Source organism: Rhinichthys klamathensis, unplaced genomic scaffold (assembly GCF_029890125.1).
Source record: "Rhinichthys klamathensis goyatoka isolate OS25496 unplaced genomic scaffold, OSU_Roscu_1.1 h1tg000462l_1, whole genome shotgun sequence".
In the NCBI taxonomy this organism is placed as follows: Eukaryota; Metazoa; Chordata; class Actinopteri; order Cypriniformes; family Leuciscidae; genus Rhinichthys; species Rhinichthys klamathensis.
Window position 1 is genome coordinate 830,371 of NW_026606951.1, and position 19,801 is coordinate 850,171.

The 19,801-nt window shown below is 46.6% G+C and overlaps 1 protein-coding gene across 2 annotated transcripts in view; it reads left to right on the top strand.

Moving 5' to 3' along the window:
- The window catches only part of dync1h1 (dynein, cytoplasmic 1, heavy chain 1), a 105,381-nt gene that overhangs the window by 34,077 nt on the left and 51,503 nt on the right, over nt 1-19,801 (top strand). Inside the window, exons 37-52 of one of the 2 annotated variants that reach the window (XM_056236720.1) lie at nt 151-291; nt 366-599; nt 753-959; nt 1,033-1,154; nt 1,821-1,986; nt 4,770-4,933; nt 8,179-8,308; nt 14,612-14,745; nt 14,818-14,932; nt 15,619-15,780; nt 15,939-16,153; nt 16,272-16,476; nt 16,562-16,735; nt 17,665-17,784; nt 17,870-17,990; nt 18,591-18,786. In XM_056236720.1, coding sequence (XP_056092695.1) covers nt 151-291; nt 366-599; nt 753-959; nt 1,033-1,154; nt 1,821-1,986; nt 4,770-4,933; nt 8,179-8,308; nt 14,612-14,745; nt 14,818-14,932; nt 15,619-15,780; nt 15,939-16,153; nt 16,272-16,476; nt 16,562-16,735; nt 17,665-17,784; nt 17,870-17,990; nt 18,591-18,786 — 2,606 coding nt within the window. Of the gene's footprint in view, nt 1-150; nt 292-365; nt 600-752; nt 960-1,032; nt 1,155-1,820; nt 1,987-4,769; nt 4,934-8,178; nt 8,309-14,611; nt 14,746-14,817; nt 14,933-15,618; nt 15,781-15,938; nt 16,154-16,271; nt 16,477-16,561; nt 16,736-17,664; nt 17,785-17,869; nt 17,991-18,590; nt 18,787-19,422; nt 19,619-19,801 lie in introns of both variants that reach the window. The other variant, XM_056236721.1, reaches the window with a different exon arrangement.

Below are 19,801 nucleotides of genomic sequence, written 5' to 3' on the forward strand. Positions count from 1 at the left end.
AATGATCCTGTCAGAAGAATTGCGCGATAACGGTGTTGTGTTTTTTTTCCGTCTCTGAGAGATTTTGTGAGGTTTTACGCATGCGCTGTCAGGAGGATTTCAGAAACATGTGTGTGTGTGTGTGACGCCTGCTAACTCTCCCGTGTGCAGAAGTACCTGATCTACGCAGTGCTGTGGTCGTTCTCGGGCGACAGCCGGCTGAAGATGAGGGCCGAGCTCGGGGAATACATCCGCCGCATCACCACCGTATCTCTGCCGTCTGCGCCCAACGTGCCGATCATCGACTACGAGGTGCGCACCCTCCTCAGGCTCCGTGTGTGTGTGTGTGTGTGTGTGTGTGAGGCTGACGCTGCTCTGCTCCGCAGGTGTGCATCACGGGCGAGTGGCAGTCGTGGCAGGGGAAGGTGCCCCAGATCGAGGTGGAGACCCATAAGGTGGCGTCCCCTGATGTGGTGGTGCCCACGCTGGACACGGTGCGGCACGAGGCGCTGCTCTACACATGGCTGGCCGAACACAAGCCGCTGGTGCTCTGTGGGCCGCCCGGCTCCGGCAAGACCATGACCCTCTTCAGCGCGCTGAGAGCCCTGCCCGACATGGAGGTGAGCAACACGCCTCGTCTCAGCGATGGGCATTTGCACAAATATTGTATTCAAATATTTGGGCTCATAAAAATCTTAATATTCGTTTATTTAAATGTAACTCGTGTGTGTTCCTCATGTGTGTGTGTTCCTCATGTGTGTGTGTTCCTCCAGGTGGTGGGCCTGAACTTCTCGAGCGCCACGACCCCGGAGCTGCTGCTGAAGACGTTCGATCACTACTGCGAGTACCGCAGGACTCCTAACGGTGTGGTTCTGGCGCCGGTGCAGCTGGGCAAGTGGCTGGTGCTGTTCTGCGACGAGATCAACCTGCCCGACATGGACAAGTACGGCACGCAGCGGGTCATCTCCTTCATCAGACAGGTGTGTGTTGTGCTTCGCTCTCGCTGGTGTGTGTGTGTGTGTGGGGAGTGTAACCGGTGTGTGTTGTGTTCAGATGGTGGAGCACGGCGGCTTCTATCGCACCTCAGACCAGACGTGGGTGAAGCTTGAGCGGATCCAGTTCGTCGGGGCCTGTAATCCTCCCACTGACCCGGGCCGGAAGCCTCTCTCTTACAGGTCATCATCACCGCTTAACATGACCGCTCACACCAAGGACGATAGCTATAAAGATAACCATAAAGATAAAGTCCTAAAAATCGTTCTGCATATTAAAGAATAGCAGTTCACACCACAACTATAACGATAAAGACATGATGAACGATATCGTTGGGATCACTTTAAAGGGCTCGTGCATTTAAAACGGTAGACGACATTGTGGAGAAGTTCCTCGGCGAGGCTCAGAGAAACCCACGGTTTGACAGTCAAGCCCCTTTTCAAGAAAATGGATATGGAAAACAGTGGTTCATACCCTCTGAATAAAGAGAAGTATAACCTCCGGTGTCCAGCGCTCGTTTCCACAACACTGTCTTGCTTCCGCTGAAGTTGCGGTGAAAAAGACTAGGTGTTGTTTTTATTCCACTATATTGACTCCGTCAGCCAAACTCACTGTTAGATTATTAGCTTGATTACGCTAGCTTCACTCGAAACACAGCATGCTGAGGACATCTGCTGGTTAAAGCGGAGTAATGCAACAAGAACAGCAAAGACATGTTCAATGACGTTGGACACACTTTGAGCTTAGAATAAACAGACCGTTATCGTTCGTTGGTGTGGACGATAATATAGTTATCTTTATAGTTATCGCTCTTGGTGTGAACGGGCCTTTACTCGTGGTGTCTGCAGGTTTTTGCGTCATGTGCCGGTGGTGTACGTGGACTATCCCGGGCCGGCCTCACTGACCCAGATCTACGGCACCTTCAACCGAGCCATGCTGAGGCTCATCCCGTCCCTGAGGACCTTCGCTGAGCCGCTCACCGCTGCCATGGTCGAGTTCTACACCATGTCTCAGGTTTGCACTTCAGACAGATCTGGCAGAATTCCCTCAAGTGAAACTGAACCTTTATTTTGGCAGGTTGCAGTGAAGAGCTGCGAGTCTGTGTTTCTGCTGATCGTTCTCAGATGAAGTGGTGAAATGCTGCTGAAGTGACTCAGAGCAGCTCTGGAGATGAAGTTCATGAGCTCATTAGGGCTGTCAAAGTGGCTGAAAAGCTAAATTTGATATTCGAATTCTAAAGGCAATATTTAATGTTAGAGGAAAAAAATACTGTATTGTGTCCTATGGCTACAAGAGGGCGCCATTCAGAAACCATTCACTTCTACTCACTACACTTCTACATATTGTCAGCAGGAAGCATTTTTCACATTAGCAACGCAGCCGCACCGCGCTGTACTGGATAAGCTAACCAAAACAAACCGCGTCAGTGACGTCACAATCATGTCTCGCGCGCCTTGTGCACTGTTTTTATTTTAATTCGACGAATATTCAAAATTCGAATTTTTTTTTTGCCAGCTCATATAGTGAGACGCAGACTTGAGTTTGTGTAGTAGAGCAAACTGAGACAGACTTACAGTCTTTAATATTCACACACACACACACACACACACACACACTTGATTAACCTCTTCCACTCTAAGGCATATTTTGGAATTCCGCCTGATTTTAACACACCCAAGTTTAAATATTCACCCTAGACACATACAGTGTAGGAAATTTAAAAAGCTAGTGTCATTGTACAGAAAACCCTTCAGATTTATTAAATTAGATTGCAAAACTTCATAAATAGCATTGTATGCTTTTAAAATATTACGATAAACATAAAAAAAATAGGACTTTTATTTTATTTTTTTATAGAATCCTGTCTTTGAAAATCTGTGATTCAGGTACTGTTTGCTCTGGGGACCTGCTGATTATATTGTTTGACTATACTAGGTGGCAGTATCCACCAGAAAAAAAGATTTTTTCTCTATGACATTCTGAGCAAGAGTTATTCAAATATAACCGAAGGGAGGTAAAGTATCATTTTTAGTGCATATATGTGTCCTTTGGATTTTTCTAATACTCAAATGCAATTTTTTTTTTTTTTTTTACTAATACTACCCCAAAAATCCTACTTTTAATACATACTAAAGCACTTTACTTAATTATCGATTGATTTTCTTCATTTTCATTCAGGTTTAATGCAAAATGGTATAAAGGAATGAGACCAAGTAACATTTGTGTTTTGTAAATAAAAGCACAACAAATGTAGGCTATTCTCCTTTCAGGAGACAATAATCACTTAAAAAACTGTCTTGTAGAATTTATGTGGTCTAAAACACACCACTTGTACAAATTGAAACATAAATAAAAATGAGAGACTATAGAAATATGAAAGTAGACCTAGATAACGTTAGCCCTAAGATGCACGCTACACGATGCACCGTCACTTTCTCTTTCAAGCTCTTCTATTGCTTCAACGCAAGAGAACACCTTTTTAGCTGCTTTTCCCTCTCCAGATGCCATTTTTTTTATCAAAACGCTCGAAAAATACAAATATATATCCAATAATTTTCTGTCAGTCGTCTTCGTCGCTTGTCATTCACTTGTTACTATCTACTCGCGCGCGAGTCGCGCCTATCATCACGTCGTGATGTACTAAAGCCATGATAAAAGCCGGTCGTGATCCCGCCCACCTACTCCACTGATTCGTTGGCTGATTCAGCATGTGATTGGACTAGATAAATGATTGACATGTGATTGGAAAGCTGACAGCCTCAGCTTTGAACACGTGCCTGATTTGTATATCATCGTCATGATTAGAGGACGCTTGCACGGTTTGATGATGATGTGTAGATCGCGTGTTTCTCCTGTCGAGCGCGTTTTGTGTTCTGGACATCCGCGACATAACAGTGGATTATTTACCAAGAGGAGCTCACAGAAAAGTACAAATGGGCTCATTTGAAAGATAACATCCTAAGGTAAAAGATGATATAGAGTTTGTGGCTGATTTTAGCTTAGAGCACCTGTAATCGAAGTAGAAATGAGACGTTTGTCTTTGTTTATTCACAGAAATCATATTTTACTGCCCGATTCTTGTGGACATAATGTGAACTATGATGTTAAAACAATAAAACAAACTACATAGTCACATTTCTGAGAATGAGAGCTTTCTTTTGATATGATTTTTCTGTTTTGTGAGATACATAAAAAAATACATATTCATATTTACATATCTGCATCGCCATTTTGGGGGAGGAGCGATTTTGTGACGATTGTTTTTTAAAGCTTTATATTAATTATTTGTGTTCCATATACACACATATAATTGTATTCTGTGTAAAGATGAGATTTTAAGATTTAAAATGATACTATATATGGGGCTATAGTATCTCCAGAAACATAAAAAAATTAAGTTTAAATATTAAAGTTAAAGTTTAACTAAATAAAATTAAGTTTAAAACGTAGCTCTTTTGCCCGCCCACGGGCGATCAGAGTGGAAGAGGTTAAGTGTGCAGCCCTACATCTGATTTATTCATCCAAAATTTGCCAAATTCCACGTTATACAGTACGTTCCACTTTTATGAGTTGATTCCACATCTGCGTCGCTGAAAACACAGGACCCCATGACATGTTTGGATGCTCATGTCTGCTGGTCTTGTGTTGAGTGTCGGCACTCTGGGATCTGAACATGTTCTGGAAACCTGCTTGTGATCTCAACTAGACTTGAAACCTGACATGCTTATCCCCCCAGATAAAGATGCTGTGTTTGTTCCGCAATGATCCAGTTTAGCTATATCTGTTCTGTGTAACAGGAGCGGTTCACGCAGGACACGCAGCCGCACTACATCTACTCCCCGAGAGAGATGACCCGCTGGGTGCGGGGGATCTTCGAGGCGCTGAGGCCGCTAGAGACGCTGCCCGTCGAGGGGCTCATCCGCATCTGGGCTCACGAGGCGCTCCGACTCTTCCAGGACCGGTGAGTCCAACGGGTTCCAGGCCTGTAGATCGTGCACTCTTCCAAAACAGGGCTCAGAGTTAACAACTTTTTAGGTTTAGAATGTAATTAAGTTTGTATTTTAACACTTTTTTGCTAATAATATACAGCATCCTGCATAGATTCATTCACTATATTTGTTTTCATAGACTTTAACTATATTACACATTGTTTGGAGGACAGCATTGGGCAGGATTTAACATTGTTTAAAATGAAATTTAAATCAAAACATTTTTTCATCCGATTAATCAAAGATTTTTTTTAAATAATCGACAGATTAATCGATTATCAAAATAATCGTTAGTTGCAGCCCTACTCGGTTTGTTGGGTTGCATTGCTTTCTCACTACTAGCGAACCGCTCCAGAGTTTGTTTGAGTTGAGTAAACTTTATTGTCCCCGAGAGGAAATTTTGCTTGGGCACAGTGCCGAGGTGTTTCATAAAACAAACATCATACAAAACATCACAAATTACAAAACACATCAACAAAAACAGAAGCAAATATAGACACAGAAGAAAAAGGGACATAATTGACAGCACAATTCCATGGATTAAAATGCAAGTGCTTAAGTGCTAGTATGGTTGTTGCAAATTACTCCATTGTATTGAAGTTTATGTAAAGTGCATATGCTAAGGCGCTAGTTTATATATTGCACTGAGATCACAAGTGAAGTGCTGAAGTGCTCACAGTTTTATTTCACATCGTTCAGCAACTTAATAGAGACTGGCACGAATGATAATTTTAAGCGATTAGTTTTGCATTTTGGTACGCGGAGTCTTCTTCCCGATGGCAAGGTTTCATATTCAGGAAAGAGTGGATGTTGAGGGTCTGATTTAATTTTCAACGCCTGTTTTATAACTGCCTGATCATACAGGCTCTGTACAGGCTCACAGTCTCTCCTCCCTATCATGTTCATGGCTGCTTTGTGCATGTTAGCAAGCTTATTTTTCACCTTAACTGCCAAACCATGCAGTAATTCCATATCGGATGACACTCTCTAAGATGGCATGATAGAAGATCATCATGATACGACTGCCCACACCACACGACCTTAGGCGCCTTAAAAAATATAGCCTCTGCTGCAGTTTGTTATACAGGTTGTCAACATGTGTATTCCAACAAAGAAGACAGTCAATATGGACACCTAAATATTTGTATGAGGACACCTGAGTTACTTCCTGGTTTAGAATGACCACTGGCTTGTGGTCTGTAACTTGCCTCGGGTCGAAGACCATCTAGTTTGTTTTTTGGATGTTTAAAATTAGTTGGTTGGTGTCACACCATTTAACAAATGTGTCTATTTCGTTTTGATACATAGAGGAGTCCGTTTTCTTGTACAAAAGGCTCAGGATCGCGGTATCGTCAGCAAATTTCATTATATGGTTATGAGAGTGTACATTCCTGCAATCATTTGTGTACAATGTGAAGAGTATTGGTGAAACGACACAGGCCTGAGGAACTCCTGTGGTACAGTATTAGATCTCTGATAGCGTCTCATTGACCTTCACTTGCTGTGCCCTGTCAGTTAAGAAAGAATAAAACCATTTAATTAAGATAGTATTGACATTCATGTTTTTAAGCTTATTTAAAAGCACATGAGTTTGCACTGTATTAAAAACAAGATTCTAGCATAAGCTTCTATGTTTTCAAGGTGCTTAGAAATATAGTGCGAGATACAGAGGACTGCGTCATCAGTGCTGCGTCCTTGCTTATTAGGGGTGTGCAAAAAAATCGATTCACATTTGAATCGCGATTCAATCTTTACCGATTCAGAATCGATTCATAGAATTCCAAAAATCGATTCATATTTTTTTTTTAATGGCGTGCACGGGCGGAGTGGCAATCGGGTGAGTCGGGACTTTTACCGGTGGTCCGGTAGTGTTTCGAGGCTGCGAGGGCCGGTCTGATAAATAGTTACATTGCAAGTTCTTGCCGCCCGCTGGTCAAACTGCAGCATCTCTGCTCAACCCGTGAATAAATGCATCGATCCGCAGATTATGTTTGAGTTCTGTAGATCTTTTGCCAAGCGTGTCAGAGGTTACGGGTTCTAAACCGCACTCGTATAGTTTTTTCTCTCTCTCATCAAAACCCAATATGTTCATCACGTTTGTGAGCATTTTATTTTGTGATTTCACCGGGGTCTCCACAATGGCGATAGATTGAAGCGCGCGTCCGAGTGAAGACTGCGCGAGCCACGGAGAACACTGTATCCATGACACTGATAGCAGCGGCAACGAGCGCGCGGCTTGATTTCAAAAACAACAGATCTCTTATTTAATAGCGAACTAAATGAATGCTCTGCTAGTTAACTGGAGATACCCGCAAATTACGCCTATGAACGACTTCACTGGACCAGTAGCAGTGGCTTTTTTAAATCTATTTAAAATAATTTCGCAAGGGTTCTATGACATTAGTATAAATTTTTAGGAAGTTCAATGTGCCCAGTCGAGTTCACATTTCAACAGTCAGCCTGGTAGCTGAAGTACTCCTTAAACCACATTAACATTAATTGTTTGATCTGACTACAGCACTTTAAAGCTAAATGTAAAAGCTTTTTATTTAAGTTTTATTTAACTTGAATTAAATGTATTTGAAAGCTGGCCAAAGCTTGGCACTTTGCACTTTTTAGTTGCAAAAGTTTTTATTTTTGTATGAAAACATATAAAGTAATATAAAACTACATTTAATTTGTTGTGGTTTTTTTTCTTTAAAATTGTGTCTACTGCAATCAATCACATAGGAAAAAGTAAACTACATTTATATACTGCGAATCGTTTTTTGAATCGAGAATCGTTTTTGAATCGAAAATCGATTTTGAATCGAACCTTGAGACAAAAAATCGGAATCGAATCGTGACATTTTCTGAATCGTGCACCCCTATTGCTTATAGGCGAACTGGTACACATCCAATTTTGACTCAACATCTTTCATGAGTATCGACACAACAAATTTTTCAAAACATTTCATTACAATTGAGGTTTCCCATCGCTACTTCGTTCAGGGGATCTCGGACTGGTTGCTTTGCTGCAGATCCGAGTACAACTGCCATGTTCATATTTGCCTAAACAAACCAAACTATGGAAGAAAATGTGTCCGGTTTGGAAAGAAATGATTGTCAGGAGTGTGGGAAACCCGGCACATTTCTCCCAATTCCAGCAGCAAACCTAGGAATATGTGTGGTTGATTGTTTTGAAATGGCACAGTGGTTGAACTGATTCTCCTGACAGATTGGTGGAGGACGAGGAGAGACGCTGGACCGATGAAAACATCGACATGGTCGCCTTGAAACACTTTCCCAACATCGACCGTGACAAAGCCCTCAACAAACCCATCCTGTACAGCAACTGGCTCTCCAAGGTGAGTGTCGCGGGACAGCACGCAGAAGCTTCCGTAGCTCAGCGTAGCTCATCCCGTAGCTCAGCGTAGCTCATCCCGTAGCTCAGCGTAACTCATCCCGTAGCTCAGCGTAGCTCATCCCGTAGCTCAGCGTAGCTCATCCCGTAGCTCAGCGTAACTCATCCCGTAGCTCAGCGTAACTCATCCCGTAGCTCAGCGTAACTCATCCCGTAGCTCAGCGTAGCTCATCCCGTAGCTCAGCGTAACTCATCCCGTAGCTCAGCGTAACTCATCCCGGAGCTCAGCGTAACTCATCCCGTAGCTCAGCGTAACTCATCCCGTAGCTCAGCGTAACTCATCCCGTAGCTCAGCGTAACTCATCTCGTAGCTCAGCGTAACTCATCCCGTAGCTCAGCGTAACTCATCCCGGAGCTCAGCGTAACTCATCCCGTAGCTCAGCGTAACTCATCCCGTAGCTCAGCGTAACTCATCCCGTAGCTCAGCGTAACTCATCCCGTAGCTCAGCGTAACTCATCCCGGAGCTCAGCGTAACTCATCCCGTAGCTCAGCGTAACTCATCCCGTAGCTCAGCGTAACTCATCCCGTAGCTCAGCGTAACTCATCCCGTAGCTCAGCGTAACTCATCCCGTAGCTCAGCGTAACTCATCCCGTAGCTCAGCGTAACTCATCCCGTAGCTCAGCGTAACTCATCCCGTATCTCAGCGTAACTCATCCCGGAGCTCAGCGTAACTCATCCCGGAGCTCAGCGTAACTCATCCCGTATCTCAGCGTAGCTCATCCCGGAGCTCAGCGTAACTCATCCCGTAGCTCAGCGTAACTCATCCCGTAGCTCAGCGTAACTCATCCCGTATCTCAGCGTAGCTCATCCCGTAGCTCAGCGTAACTCATCCCGTATCTCAGCGTAACTCATCCCGTATCTCAGCGTAACTCATCCCGTAGCTCAGCGTAACTCATCCCGTATCTCAGCGTAACTCATCCCGTAGCTCAGCGTAACTCATCCCGTATCTCAGCGTAGCTCATCCCGTAGCTCAGCGTAACTCATCCCGTAGCTCAGCGTAACTCATCCCGTAGCTCAGCGTAACTCATCCCGGAGCTCAGCGTAACTCATCCCGGAGCTCAGCGTAACTCATCCCGGAGCTCAGCGTAACTCATCCCGTAGCTCAGCGTAACTCATCCCGTAGCTCAGCGTAACTCATCCCGTAGCTCAGCGTAACTCATCCCGTAGCTCAGCGTAACTCATCCCGTAGCTCAGCGTAACTCATCCCGTAGCTCAGCGTAACTCATCCCGTAGCTCAGCGTAACTCATCCCGTAGCTCAGCGTAACTCATCCCGTAGCTCAGCGTAACTCATCCCGTAGCTCAGCGTAACTCATCCCGTAGCTCAGCGTAACTCATCCCGTAGCTCAGCGTAACTCATCCCGTAGCTCAGCGTAGCTCATCCCGTAGCTCAGCGTAGCTCATCCCGTAGCTCAGCGTAACTCATCCAGTAGCTCAGCGTAACTCATCCCGTAGCTCAGCGTAACTCATCCCGTAGCTCAGCGTAACTCATCCCGTAGCTCAGCGTAACTCATCCCGTAGCTCAGCGTAACTCATCCCGTAGCTCAGCGTAGCTCATCCCGTAGCTCAGCGTAGCTCATCCCGTAGCTCAGCGTAACTCATCCCGTAGCTCAGCGTAACTCATCCCGTAGCTCAGCGTAGCTCATCCCGTAGCTCAGCGTAGCTCATCCCGTAGCTCAGCGTAACTCATCCCGTAGTTCAGCGTAACTCATCCCGGAGCTCAGCGTAACTCATCCCGTAGCTCAGCGTAACTCATCCCGGAGCTCAGCGTAACTCATCCCGGAGCTCAGCGTAACTCATCCCGGAGCTCAGCGTAACTCATCCCGGAGCTCAGCGTAACTCATCCCGTAGCTCAGCGTAACTCATCCCGTAGCTCAGCGTAACTCATCCCGTAGCTCAGCGTAACTCATCCCGTAGCTCAGCGTAACTCATCCCGTAGCTCAGCGTAACTCATCCCGGAGCTCAGCGTAACTCATCCCGGAGCTCAGCGTAACTCATCCCGGAGCTCAGCGTAACTCATCCCGGAGCTCAGCGTAACTCATCCCGTAGCTCAGCGTAACTCATCCCGTAGCTCAGCGTAACTCATCCCGTAGCTCAGCGTAACTCATCCCGTAGCTCAGCGTAACTCATCCCGTAGCTCAGCGTAACTCATCCCGTAGCTCAGCGTAACTCATCCCGGAGCTCAGCGTAACTCATCCCGGAGCTCAGCGTAACTCATCCTCATCCCGTAGCTCATCCCGTAGCTCAGCGTAACTCATCCCGGAGCTCAGCGTGACTCATCCTCATCCCGTAGCTCAGCGTAACTCATCCCGGAGCTCAGCGTGACTCATCCTCATCCCGTAGCTCATCCCGTAGCTCAGCGTAACTCATCCCGGAGCTCAGCGTGACTCATCCTCATCCCGTAGCTCAGCGTAACTCATCCCGGAGCTCAGCGTGACTCATCCTCATCCCGTAGCTCAGCGTAACTCATCCCGTAGCTCAGCGTAACTCATCCCGTAGCTCAGCGTAACTCATCCCGGAGCTCAGCGTAACTCATCCCGTAGCTCAGCGTAACTCATCCCGTAGCTCAGCGTAACTCATCTAGTGCTGCCACTAACGACTAATTTTCTAACGACTAATCTTTCGACTAATTTTTCGATTAGTCGACTAATCTAAACGACTAATTAAAAAAAAAATCAAGTGTTTATTTCGTTATGTCCATTTTATTTTGAACTCAACTGAAGGGCCAAAACATAAAATGTCACCTGTTCAAAAACATTATGTATTAACAATCTAATTATTAAGTATCTGCATTTCCATTAGGCTATACCATATTAGTCAGAGTCCTAATCTAATCCTCTAATAACAAACATGTATGTATTACTTAAATTAGCTCTTTGTTCTGCCTTAAAAAAATGTACAGTAAGCTAATAATGATTAATTTATGTACATTTCTGAAAAGCATAACTGATAACATCACTCTGAATAGTAAAGTAGATGCAATGCATTTTCTGTGAAAAGCGCTATACAAATAAATTGGAATTGAATTGAAAGAGTCTGGACTAGCCCACTATGAGTCGCGCTGAAAGCAGGCAGGCACGCAGTTATGTAGCTCGCGTTTACACCTGCGTGCATGGCGGGCCCGTGCCGCGGTTCGCGTGAATGTGAAAGCAACACGGACTCGGGAGCGCTTGTTCAGGAAGTTAAGTAACCTGCCCATGCGTTTTAGCTGATTATGATGCATTTAGTTAAATAAAACACATGTAAGGGATGATAGTGATGATGATGATTTACCTTGGATACGCGAGAGTTGAGTCTGCAGTGTATTCGCGCATTGCGCGTGCAATCAGGGCAACACATTTGGAAATCCACTGTCTCCTCAAAAGAGTCCGTTTGAAAAACACAATAATATTGACCCGCGTTCTATTTTCTATCATGCGCCGTGCACGTTTGCGATGGCATAAGATGCACGCAAACTCAACAGGGTTCGATAGAATTGAGTGTGAAACCAGACCAACGCTGCGGGGGGCGCCGGGATCAAACAATCGCGCTCTGACTCGGACCGCAGCAAACGAGCCCACTGTGAAAGCTCCGTCACCTGCCTTTTTTGAATTTTTCATATCAAAGCAGTGAAGGCGGGCGGGAACGTGAAGGAAAATGATAGCAGATAAACCAGCAGGGCGCGCACGGCGCACAGACTGGTGTGTGGAGGTGAATTACAGTGAGCCGTTTGTGACGGGAGACCAAAAATAAATAGCGGTCAATAGTAAAACGACACGTCGACTAAAAGAATTGCCGTCGACTAATTTGCATGGTCGATTACGTCGACTAAGTCGACTAATCGCGGCAGCACTAAACTCATCCCGTAGCTCAGCGTAACTTATCCCGTAGCTCAGCGTAACTCATCCCGTAGCTCAGCGTAACTCATCCCGGAGCTCAGCGTAACTCATCCCGTAGCTCAGCGTAACTCATCCCGTAGCTCAGCGTAACTCATCCCGTAGCTCAGCGTAACTCATCCCGTAGCTCAGCGTAACTCATCCCGTAGCTCAGCGTAACTCATCCCGTAGCTCAGCGTAACTCATCCCGTAGCTCAGCGTAACTCATCCCGTAGCTCAGCGTAACTCATCCCGTAGCTCAGCGTAACTCATCCCGTAGCTCAGCGTAACTCATCCCGTAGCTCAGCGCAACTCATCCCGTAGCTCAGCGTAACTCATCCCGTAGCTCAGCGTAACTCATCCCGTAGCTCAGCGTAACTCATCCCGTAGCTCATCCCGTAGCTCAGCGTAACTCATCCCGTAGCTCATCCCGTAGCTCAGCGTAACTCATCCCGGAGCTCAGCGTAACTCATCCCGTAGCTCAGCGTAACTCATCCCGGAGCTCAGCGTAACTCATCCCGGAGCTCAGCGTAACTCATCCCGTAGCTCAGCGTAACTCATCCCGTATCTCAGCGTAACTCATCCCGGAGCTCAGCGTAACTCATCCCGTAGCTCAGCGTAACTCATCCCGGAGCTCAGCGTAACTCATCCCGGAGCTCAGCGTAACTCATCCCGTAGCTCAGCGTAACTCATCCCGTAGCTCAGCGTAACTCATCCCGTAGCTCAGCGTAACTCATCCCGGAGCTCAGCGTAACTCATCCCGTAGCTCAGCGTAACTCATCCCGGAGCTCAGCGTAACTCATCCCGGAGCTCAGCGTAACTCATCCCGGAGCTCAGCGTAACTCATCCCGTAGCTCAGCGTAACTCATCCCGTAGCTCAGCGTAACTCATCCCGTAGCTCAGCGTAACTCATCCCGTAGCTCAGCGTAACTCATCCCGTAGCTCAGCGTAGCTCATCCCGTAGCTCAGCGTAACTCATCCCGTAGCTCAGCGTAACTCATCCCGTAGCTCATCCCGTAGCTCAGCGTAACTCATCCCGTAGCTCATCCCGTAGCTCAGCGTAACTCATCCCGTAGCTCATCCCGTAGCTCAGCGTAACTCATCCCGTAGCTCATCCCGTAGCTCAGCGTAACTCATCCCGTAGCTCAGCGTAACTCATCCCGTAGCTCAGCGTAACTCATCCCGTAGCTCAGCGTAACTCATCCCGTAGCTCAGCGTAACTCATCCCGTAGCTCAGCGTAACTCATCCCGGAGCTCAGCGTAACTCATCCCGGAGCTCAGCGTGACTCATCCTCATCTCGTAGCTCAGCGTAACTCATCCCGTAGCTCAGCGTAACTCATCCCGTAGCTCAGCGTGACTCATCCCGGAGCTCAGCGTAACTCATCCCGTAGCTCAGCGTAACTCATCCCGAAGCTCAGCGTAACTCATCCCGGAGCTCAGCGTAACTCATCCCGGAGCTCAGCGTAACTCATCCCGTAGCTCAGCGTAACTCATCCCGTAGCTCAGCGTAACTCATCCCGTAGCTCAGCGTAACTCATCCCGGAGCTCAGCGTAACTCATCCCGTAGCTCAGCGTAACTCATCCCGTAGCTCAGCGTAACTCATCCCGTAGCTCAGCGTAACTCATCCCGTAGCTCAGCGTAACTCATCCCGTAGCTCAGCGTAACTCATCCCGTAGCTCAGCGTAACTCATCCCGGAGCTCAGCGTAACTCATCCTGGAGCTCAGCGTGACTCATCCTCATCCCGTAGCTCATCCCGTAGCTCAGCGTAACTCATCCCGAAGCTCAGCGTAACTCATCCCGGAGCTCAGCGTAACTCATCCCGGAGCTCAGCGTAACTCATCCCGGAGCTCAGCGTAACTCATCCCGGAGCTCAGCGTAACTCATCCCGTAGCTCAGCGTAGCTCATCCCGTAGCTCAGCGTAACTCATCCCGTAGCTCAGCGTAACTCATCCCGTAGCTCAGCGTAACTCATCCCGTAGCTCAGCGTAACTCATCCCGTAGCTCAGCGTAGCTCATCCCGTAGCTCAGCGTAACTCATCCCGTAGCTCAGCGTAGCTCATCCCGTAGCTCAGCGTAGCTCATCCCGTAGCTCAGCGTAACTCATCCCGTAGCTCAGCGTAACTCATCCCGTAGCTCAGCGTAACTCATCCCGTATCTCAGCGTAACTCATCCCGTATCTCAGCGTAACTCATCCCGTAGCTCAGCGTAACTCATCCCGTAGCTCAGCGTAACTCATCCCGTAGCTCAGCGTAACTCATCCCGTAGCTCAGCGTAACTCATCCCGTAGCTCAGCGTAACTCATCCCGGAGCTCAGCGTAACTCATCCCGTAGCTCAGCGTAACTCATCCCGTAGCTCAGCGTAACTCATCCCGTCTCCTGTTCTCCTGTAGGACTACGTGCCCGTGGAGCAGGAGGAGCTGCGCGACTATGTGAAGGCCAGACTGAAGGTGTTCTACGAGGAGGAGCTGGACGTTCCTCTCGTGCTCTTCAATGAGGTTCTGGATCACGTGCTGAGGATCGACAGGTACAGAGAGCCCGATTAAACACACATTTCACCGGCTGATGCGTCAGTAACGGCAGGCTTGTTCTCCTCCAGAATCTTCCGTCAGCCGCAGGGTCATCTTCTCCTGATCGGGGTCAGCGGAGCCGGGAAGACAACGCTCTCACGCTTCGTGGCCTGGATGAATGGACTCAGTGTCTATCAGATCAAGGTTAGAACCAACAAGCGTTTGATTGGCTGTCAGATTTTTTGGACATGTTTATTCAGTTTTAACATGGTTAAATGTACAGTGCACTTCCTTGAGAAAATTAAAGATGCAATATGTCAGATAATCCTCAAAACATTGATTTTACTTCATATAAATTGTCCTGTCCTCTACATAATATGCATGTGCACACCGTCATCTTTTCACAGCTTTATGTTTTTGAAGTTTACACAGAGATAACTTTTTTTTTTTAAATCAAAACTTGCATCTTGGAACCGGTTTCAAAGTTTGCGTTCTCATTTGTCATGCAAATGAACTGCCAGATCATTAAAAGTTTCCTGTTTTCTGTTAGAGCGGTGTCGTGTTAGCGGCCCCTAAGTTAATCACTAATGATCTCTGCAATGTCAGTGAATCAATCAGAACTAACTTTAGCTGGACAATAACTTTATTCTAGAGCTGCTGTAAAGCCTAAACACTCTCTGTTACTGTAATCTCCTGTTATCTGTAAAGCTGCTGTGAAACTCTAGATTGTTAAAGCGCTGTATAGATGAAGGAGACTCGACTACAAAGTGATAGTGACTCTAAATCAAAGAGGACAATGCATAAACATTAATAACAATGAATGTATATAAAATCAAATAAAAGTTTTTATGGTTCTTGAGGCTCCGGTAACTGTGATCGTATCTGCGCAGGTCCACAGGAAGTACACCGGCGAGGACTTCGACGAAGACCTGCGGACGGTCCTCCGGCGCTCCGGCTGCAAGAACGAGAAGATCGCCTTCATCATGGACGAGTCGAACGTGCTGGACTCGGGATTCCTGGAGCGCATGAACACACTGCTGGCCAACGGAGAGGTGCGGCCCGTCATGTGTGTTCTCTGTGTGTTCTCTGTGTGTTCTCTGTTCTGAACTCTCTGTGTTCTGTGTGATCTGAACTCTCTGTGTGTGATCTGAACTCTGTGTGTGATCTGAACTCTCTGTGTGTGTTCTGAACTCTCTCTGTGCTGTTGCAGGTGCCCGGCCTGTTCGAGGGCGACGAATACGCCACGCTGATGACGCAGTGTAAGGAGGGCGCACAGAAGGAGGGCTTGATGCTGGACACCCATGAGGAGCTTTACAAGTGGTTCACGAGTCAGGTGATCAGGAACCTGCATGTGGTGTTCACCATGAACCCGTCGTCAGAGGGACTGAAGGACCGCGCGGCCACGTCACCCGCCCTCTTCAACAGGTACCCGTCGCGGTCACTGACCGGAGAAGCTTTATTTCTGTAGCGCTTTATACAAGATCGTTTCAAAGAAGCTTAATAAACAGAATCAATGATGCAAACTTCAACTCAAATTCTGCAGGTGTGTGCTCAACTGGTTTGGTGATTGGTCCACTGAAGCGCTCTACCAGGTGGGTAAAGAGTTCACCAGCAAGATGGACCTGGAGAAGCCCAACTACAAAGTGCCCGACTACATGCCCATCGTGTACGACAAGCTTCCGCAGCCGCCCACCCACCGCGAGGCTATCGTCAACGGCTGCGTGTTCGTCCACCAGACGCTGCACCAGGTCAGCGGGCGTCTCGCGTTCACAGATCTGAAGGCATTCGCATCTGTTCCTCTGCACTCCTTTACACTTACTCTGGTGTTCTCAGGCTAACAACCGCTTGGCTAAGCGTGGTGGCCGCACGATGGCGATCACCCCACGCCACTACCTGGACTTCATCAACCACTACGCCAACCTGTTCAACGAGAAGCGCAGCGAGCTGGAGGAGCAGCAGATGCACCTCAATGTGGGACTGCGCAAGATCAAGGAGACCGTCGATCAGGTACGAGCTTCGCCGACGTCACGCGGCTAACACCCCTGACGGGTGACGGCACTGTTACAAGTGTTGCCTTGCTCCCTAAAAAAGTTACCAATTATATTACTTTTTAAAAATAACTTTTATAAAGAAGTAACCAAGTAAAGTTACAATATTGGGTTACTCCCTAAAAAGTAACCAGTTACATTACTAAGTTACTTTTTATTAAAGTTACTTTTAAAAGTAATGTTACAATAGTTACTCCCTTAAAAAGTAATCAATTATATTACTTGGTAACTATGTAATTGGTTACTTTTTAGGGAGTAACACAATAGTGTAATATTACTTTTAAAAGTAACTTTCATAAAAAGTAACTATTTATGAAATTTACTTTTAAAAGTAATGTTACAATATTGTGTTATTCCCTTAAAAAAGTGTCTAATTGCGTTGCTTAGTTATTTTCTGTGTAAAGTAATGTTGTTTTTCTCAGCTGAGGCGTGATCTCTTCCAGGCCTTGCAGGAGTTTTTTTACAGAGCAGTTATTTTATACAAGTTATTAACTTAGTAATGCATTCAACAACAGCCTATATAACACACACCTTAATTTTCTGTTACAAACACACTTAGAATATTCTCATATTTTGAGCACTTGGAATATTTCCTGAGCTCTAGAGCGATGCATGCCATCTAAAGACCTCTAAACGTTGTTGAAAGTAATGTGTTTTGTTACTTTTGTGCTGTTCTGCTTTTTGTCTTTCCTGTTCGTCAATGTTATGGAATATTAAAGAACCCTTATTTAGTAGTTTAAAAACTTAACTCAAATAATGTGTACATTTATAGAGTAATGTGTTACTTGTGCGTCATGGAATCAGATACATTTTTTGATGTGACGCTACTTGTAATGCGTTACGACCCCGTTTAGTACCCTGATTTAGCGTGTTATGCGTGTGTCTCAGGTGGAGGAGCTGCGGCGCGACCTGCGGATCAAGAGTCAGGAGCTGGAGGTCAAGAACGCTGCCGCCAACGACAAGCTGAAGAAGATGGTGAAGGACCAGCAGGAGGCCGAGAAGAAGAAGGCAAGACGAGCTCCGAGCGTCCCTGACAGGCCCTCGTGTGCATCAACCCCTCGCTGCTCTCGTAACCTCTCGCTCTGCTTCACAGGTCATGAGTCAGGAGATACAGGAAGCAGTTTACAAGCAGCAGGAAGTGATCAAAGACAAGCAGCTGCGAGTGAAGCAGGACCTGGACCAGGTGGAGCCGGCCGTCATCGAGGCTCAGAACGGTACGAGTTCTCTTCGCGCTCCTGCGCTTACACTGACGCTGTTGCTTTGGCTTTCACATCTCCAGAGAATCTGCTCACGTTAAAAACAGTCTGAAATAGTTTTTCTTGTGTTGTTGTGATCTACTCTTAAGGAAATATTCACTGCTGTCAGTCCAAACTATCAGTTTACTCTCCATATCTGGGAGACATTTGGCCGGTGTCTTATAGCAAGTCAAGTTTCGTTTTATATAATACAGATTGTTTCAAAGCTAATAAACAGCAAAATAACAGAATCAATGATGCAAACTTCATCAGATATGAGACTCAATCAGACTCAGGTGTGAAGCATCTCTCCAGAAGACAGAAGAGTCATTTTTCAGATCAAGTTTTGTTCTCATCTGAAAGTGTCAGTGCATCATATCAATAATATTACTGAATATTAAGCGTCTTAATAAACCGCAGCTAAGCAAGCCAAAGGCGACAGTGGATGTTTCCTTGTGTTTTCTGCTTTCCGCTCTTTTCTTGTGTGATTGCTAGTGGTGTTGGGCGTTCGTTTCACTGCGCTAATGTCTCTGCTCTCTTCACTCCTTCTGTCTCTTCTCACGCTTGTGGCTCGTTTAGCTGTTAAATCGATTAAGAAGCAGCACTTAGTGGAGGTGCGGTCGATGGCCAACCCGCCGGCGGCAGTCAAGCTGGCGCTGGAGTCCATCTGTCTGCTGCTGGGCGAGAGCACCACCGACTGGAAGCAGATTCGCTCCATCATTATGCGCGAGAACTTCATCCCCACTATTGTGAACTTTTCTGCTGATGAGATCAGGTGACTGACTGTCGGTGCGGAGCGGTGGCCGCCGCGTGTAAAGAGGACAACTGTAGTCCTCACACACACACACACACTAGCTGCATTTACAGCCGTAGTCCTCACACACACACACACACACACACACACACACACACACACACTCACTAGCTGCGTTTACATCCAATGCAGTGAATCTAACTTGTGCACAAAATTTGAATTTCGCATAAAACATTTGAGATGCTGCGATGCAGTTGGTCCGCTGGTGAGTCCAGCTACCCAATCACATCCTCTGTTGAGAGTAGTGTTGGGGGAACTCATTAGTGTATCATAGACCCCACACTGGTGACACTGGTTATAGACCCCACACTGGCGACACTGGTTATCATAGACCACACACTGGTGACACTGGTTATCATAGACCCCACACTGGTGACACTGGTTATCATAGACCACACACTGGTGACACTGGTTATCATAGACCCCACACTGGTGACACTGGTTATCATAGACCCCACACTGGCGACACTGGTTATCATAGACCCCACACTGGTGGGTCACGTGACTCGGTCCCTCTCCCCGACGCCGCGGCCGCTACGCTCCCGCCGCATGAACCGTTTGTCCTCGTGGTCCTAAAACCCTGCCTTCCCTCCCTAGCCGTCAGCTCGATTAAGAAGCATCACCTTGTTGAAGTGCGCGCTATGGCAAACCCCCCGGCAGCCGTTAAACTGGCTCTAGAGTCGATCTGCCTCTTGCTCGGCGAGGAAACTAGTGACTGGAAAAAGATCAGACAAGTTATTATCAGAGACAATTTCATCTCCAGCATAGTCAACTTTGTCTCTGAGGACACGAGGTATTATCATCTCCTTGCACACATCTTCCTCTCAGGAGCGAGGCGGCTCTCACGCCTCAGTTCAAGGTTCAGTTATCAGTCAGAGACGAGTGTGTCAAAGTAACACCAGCATCATGTAATATTCGAATAAATAGAATCAAAATTACACTAAATATAGATTTTATTTGTTTAGCTGCACGTCCA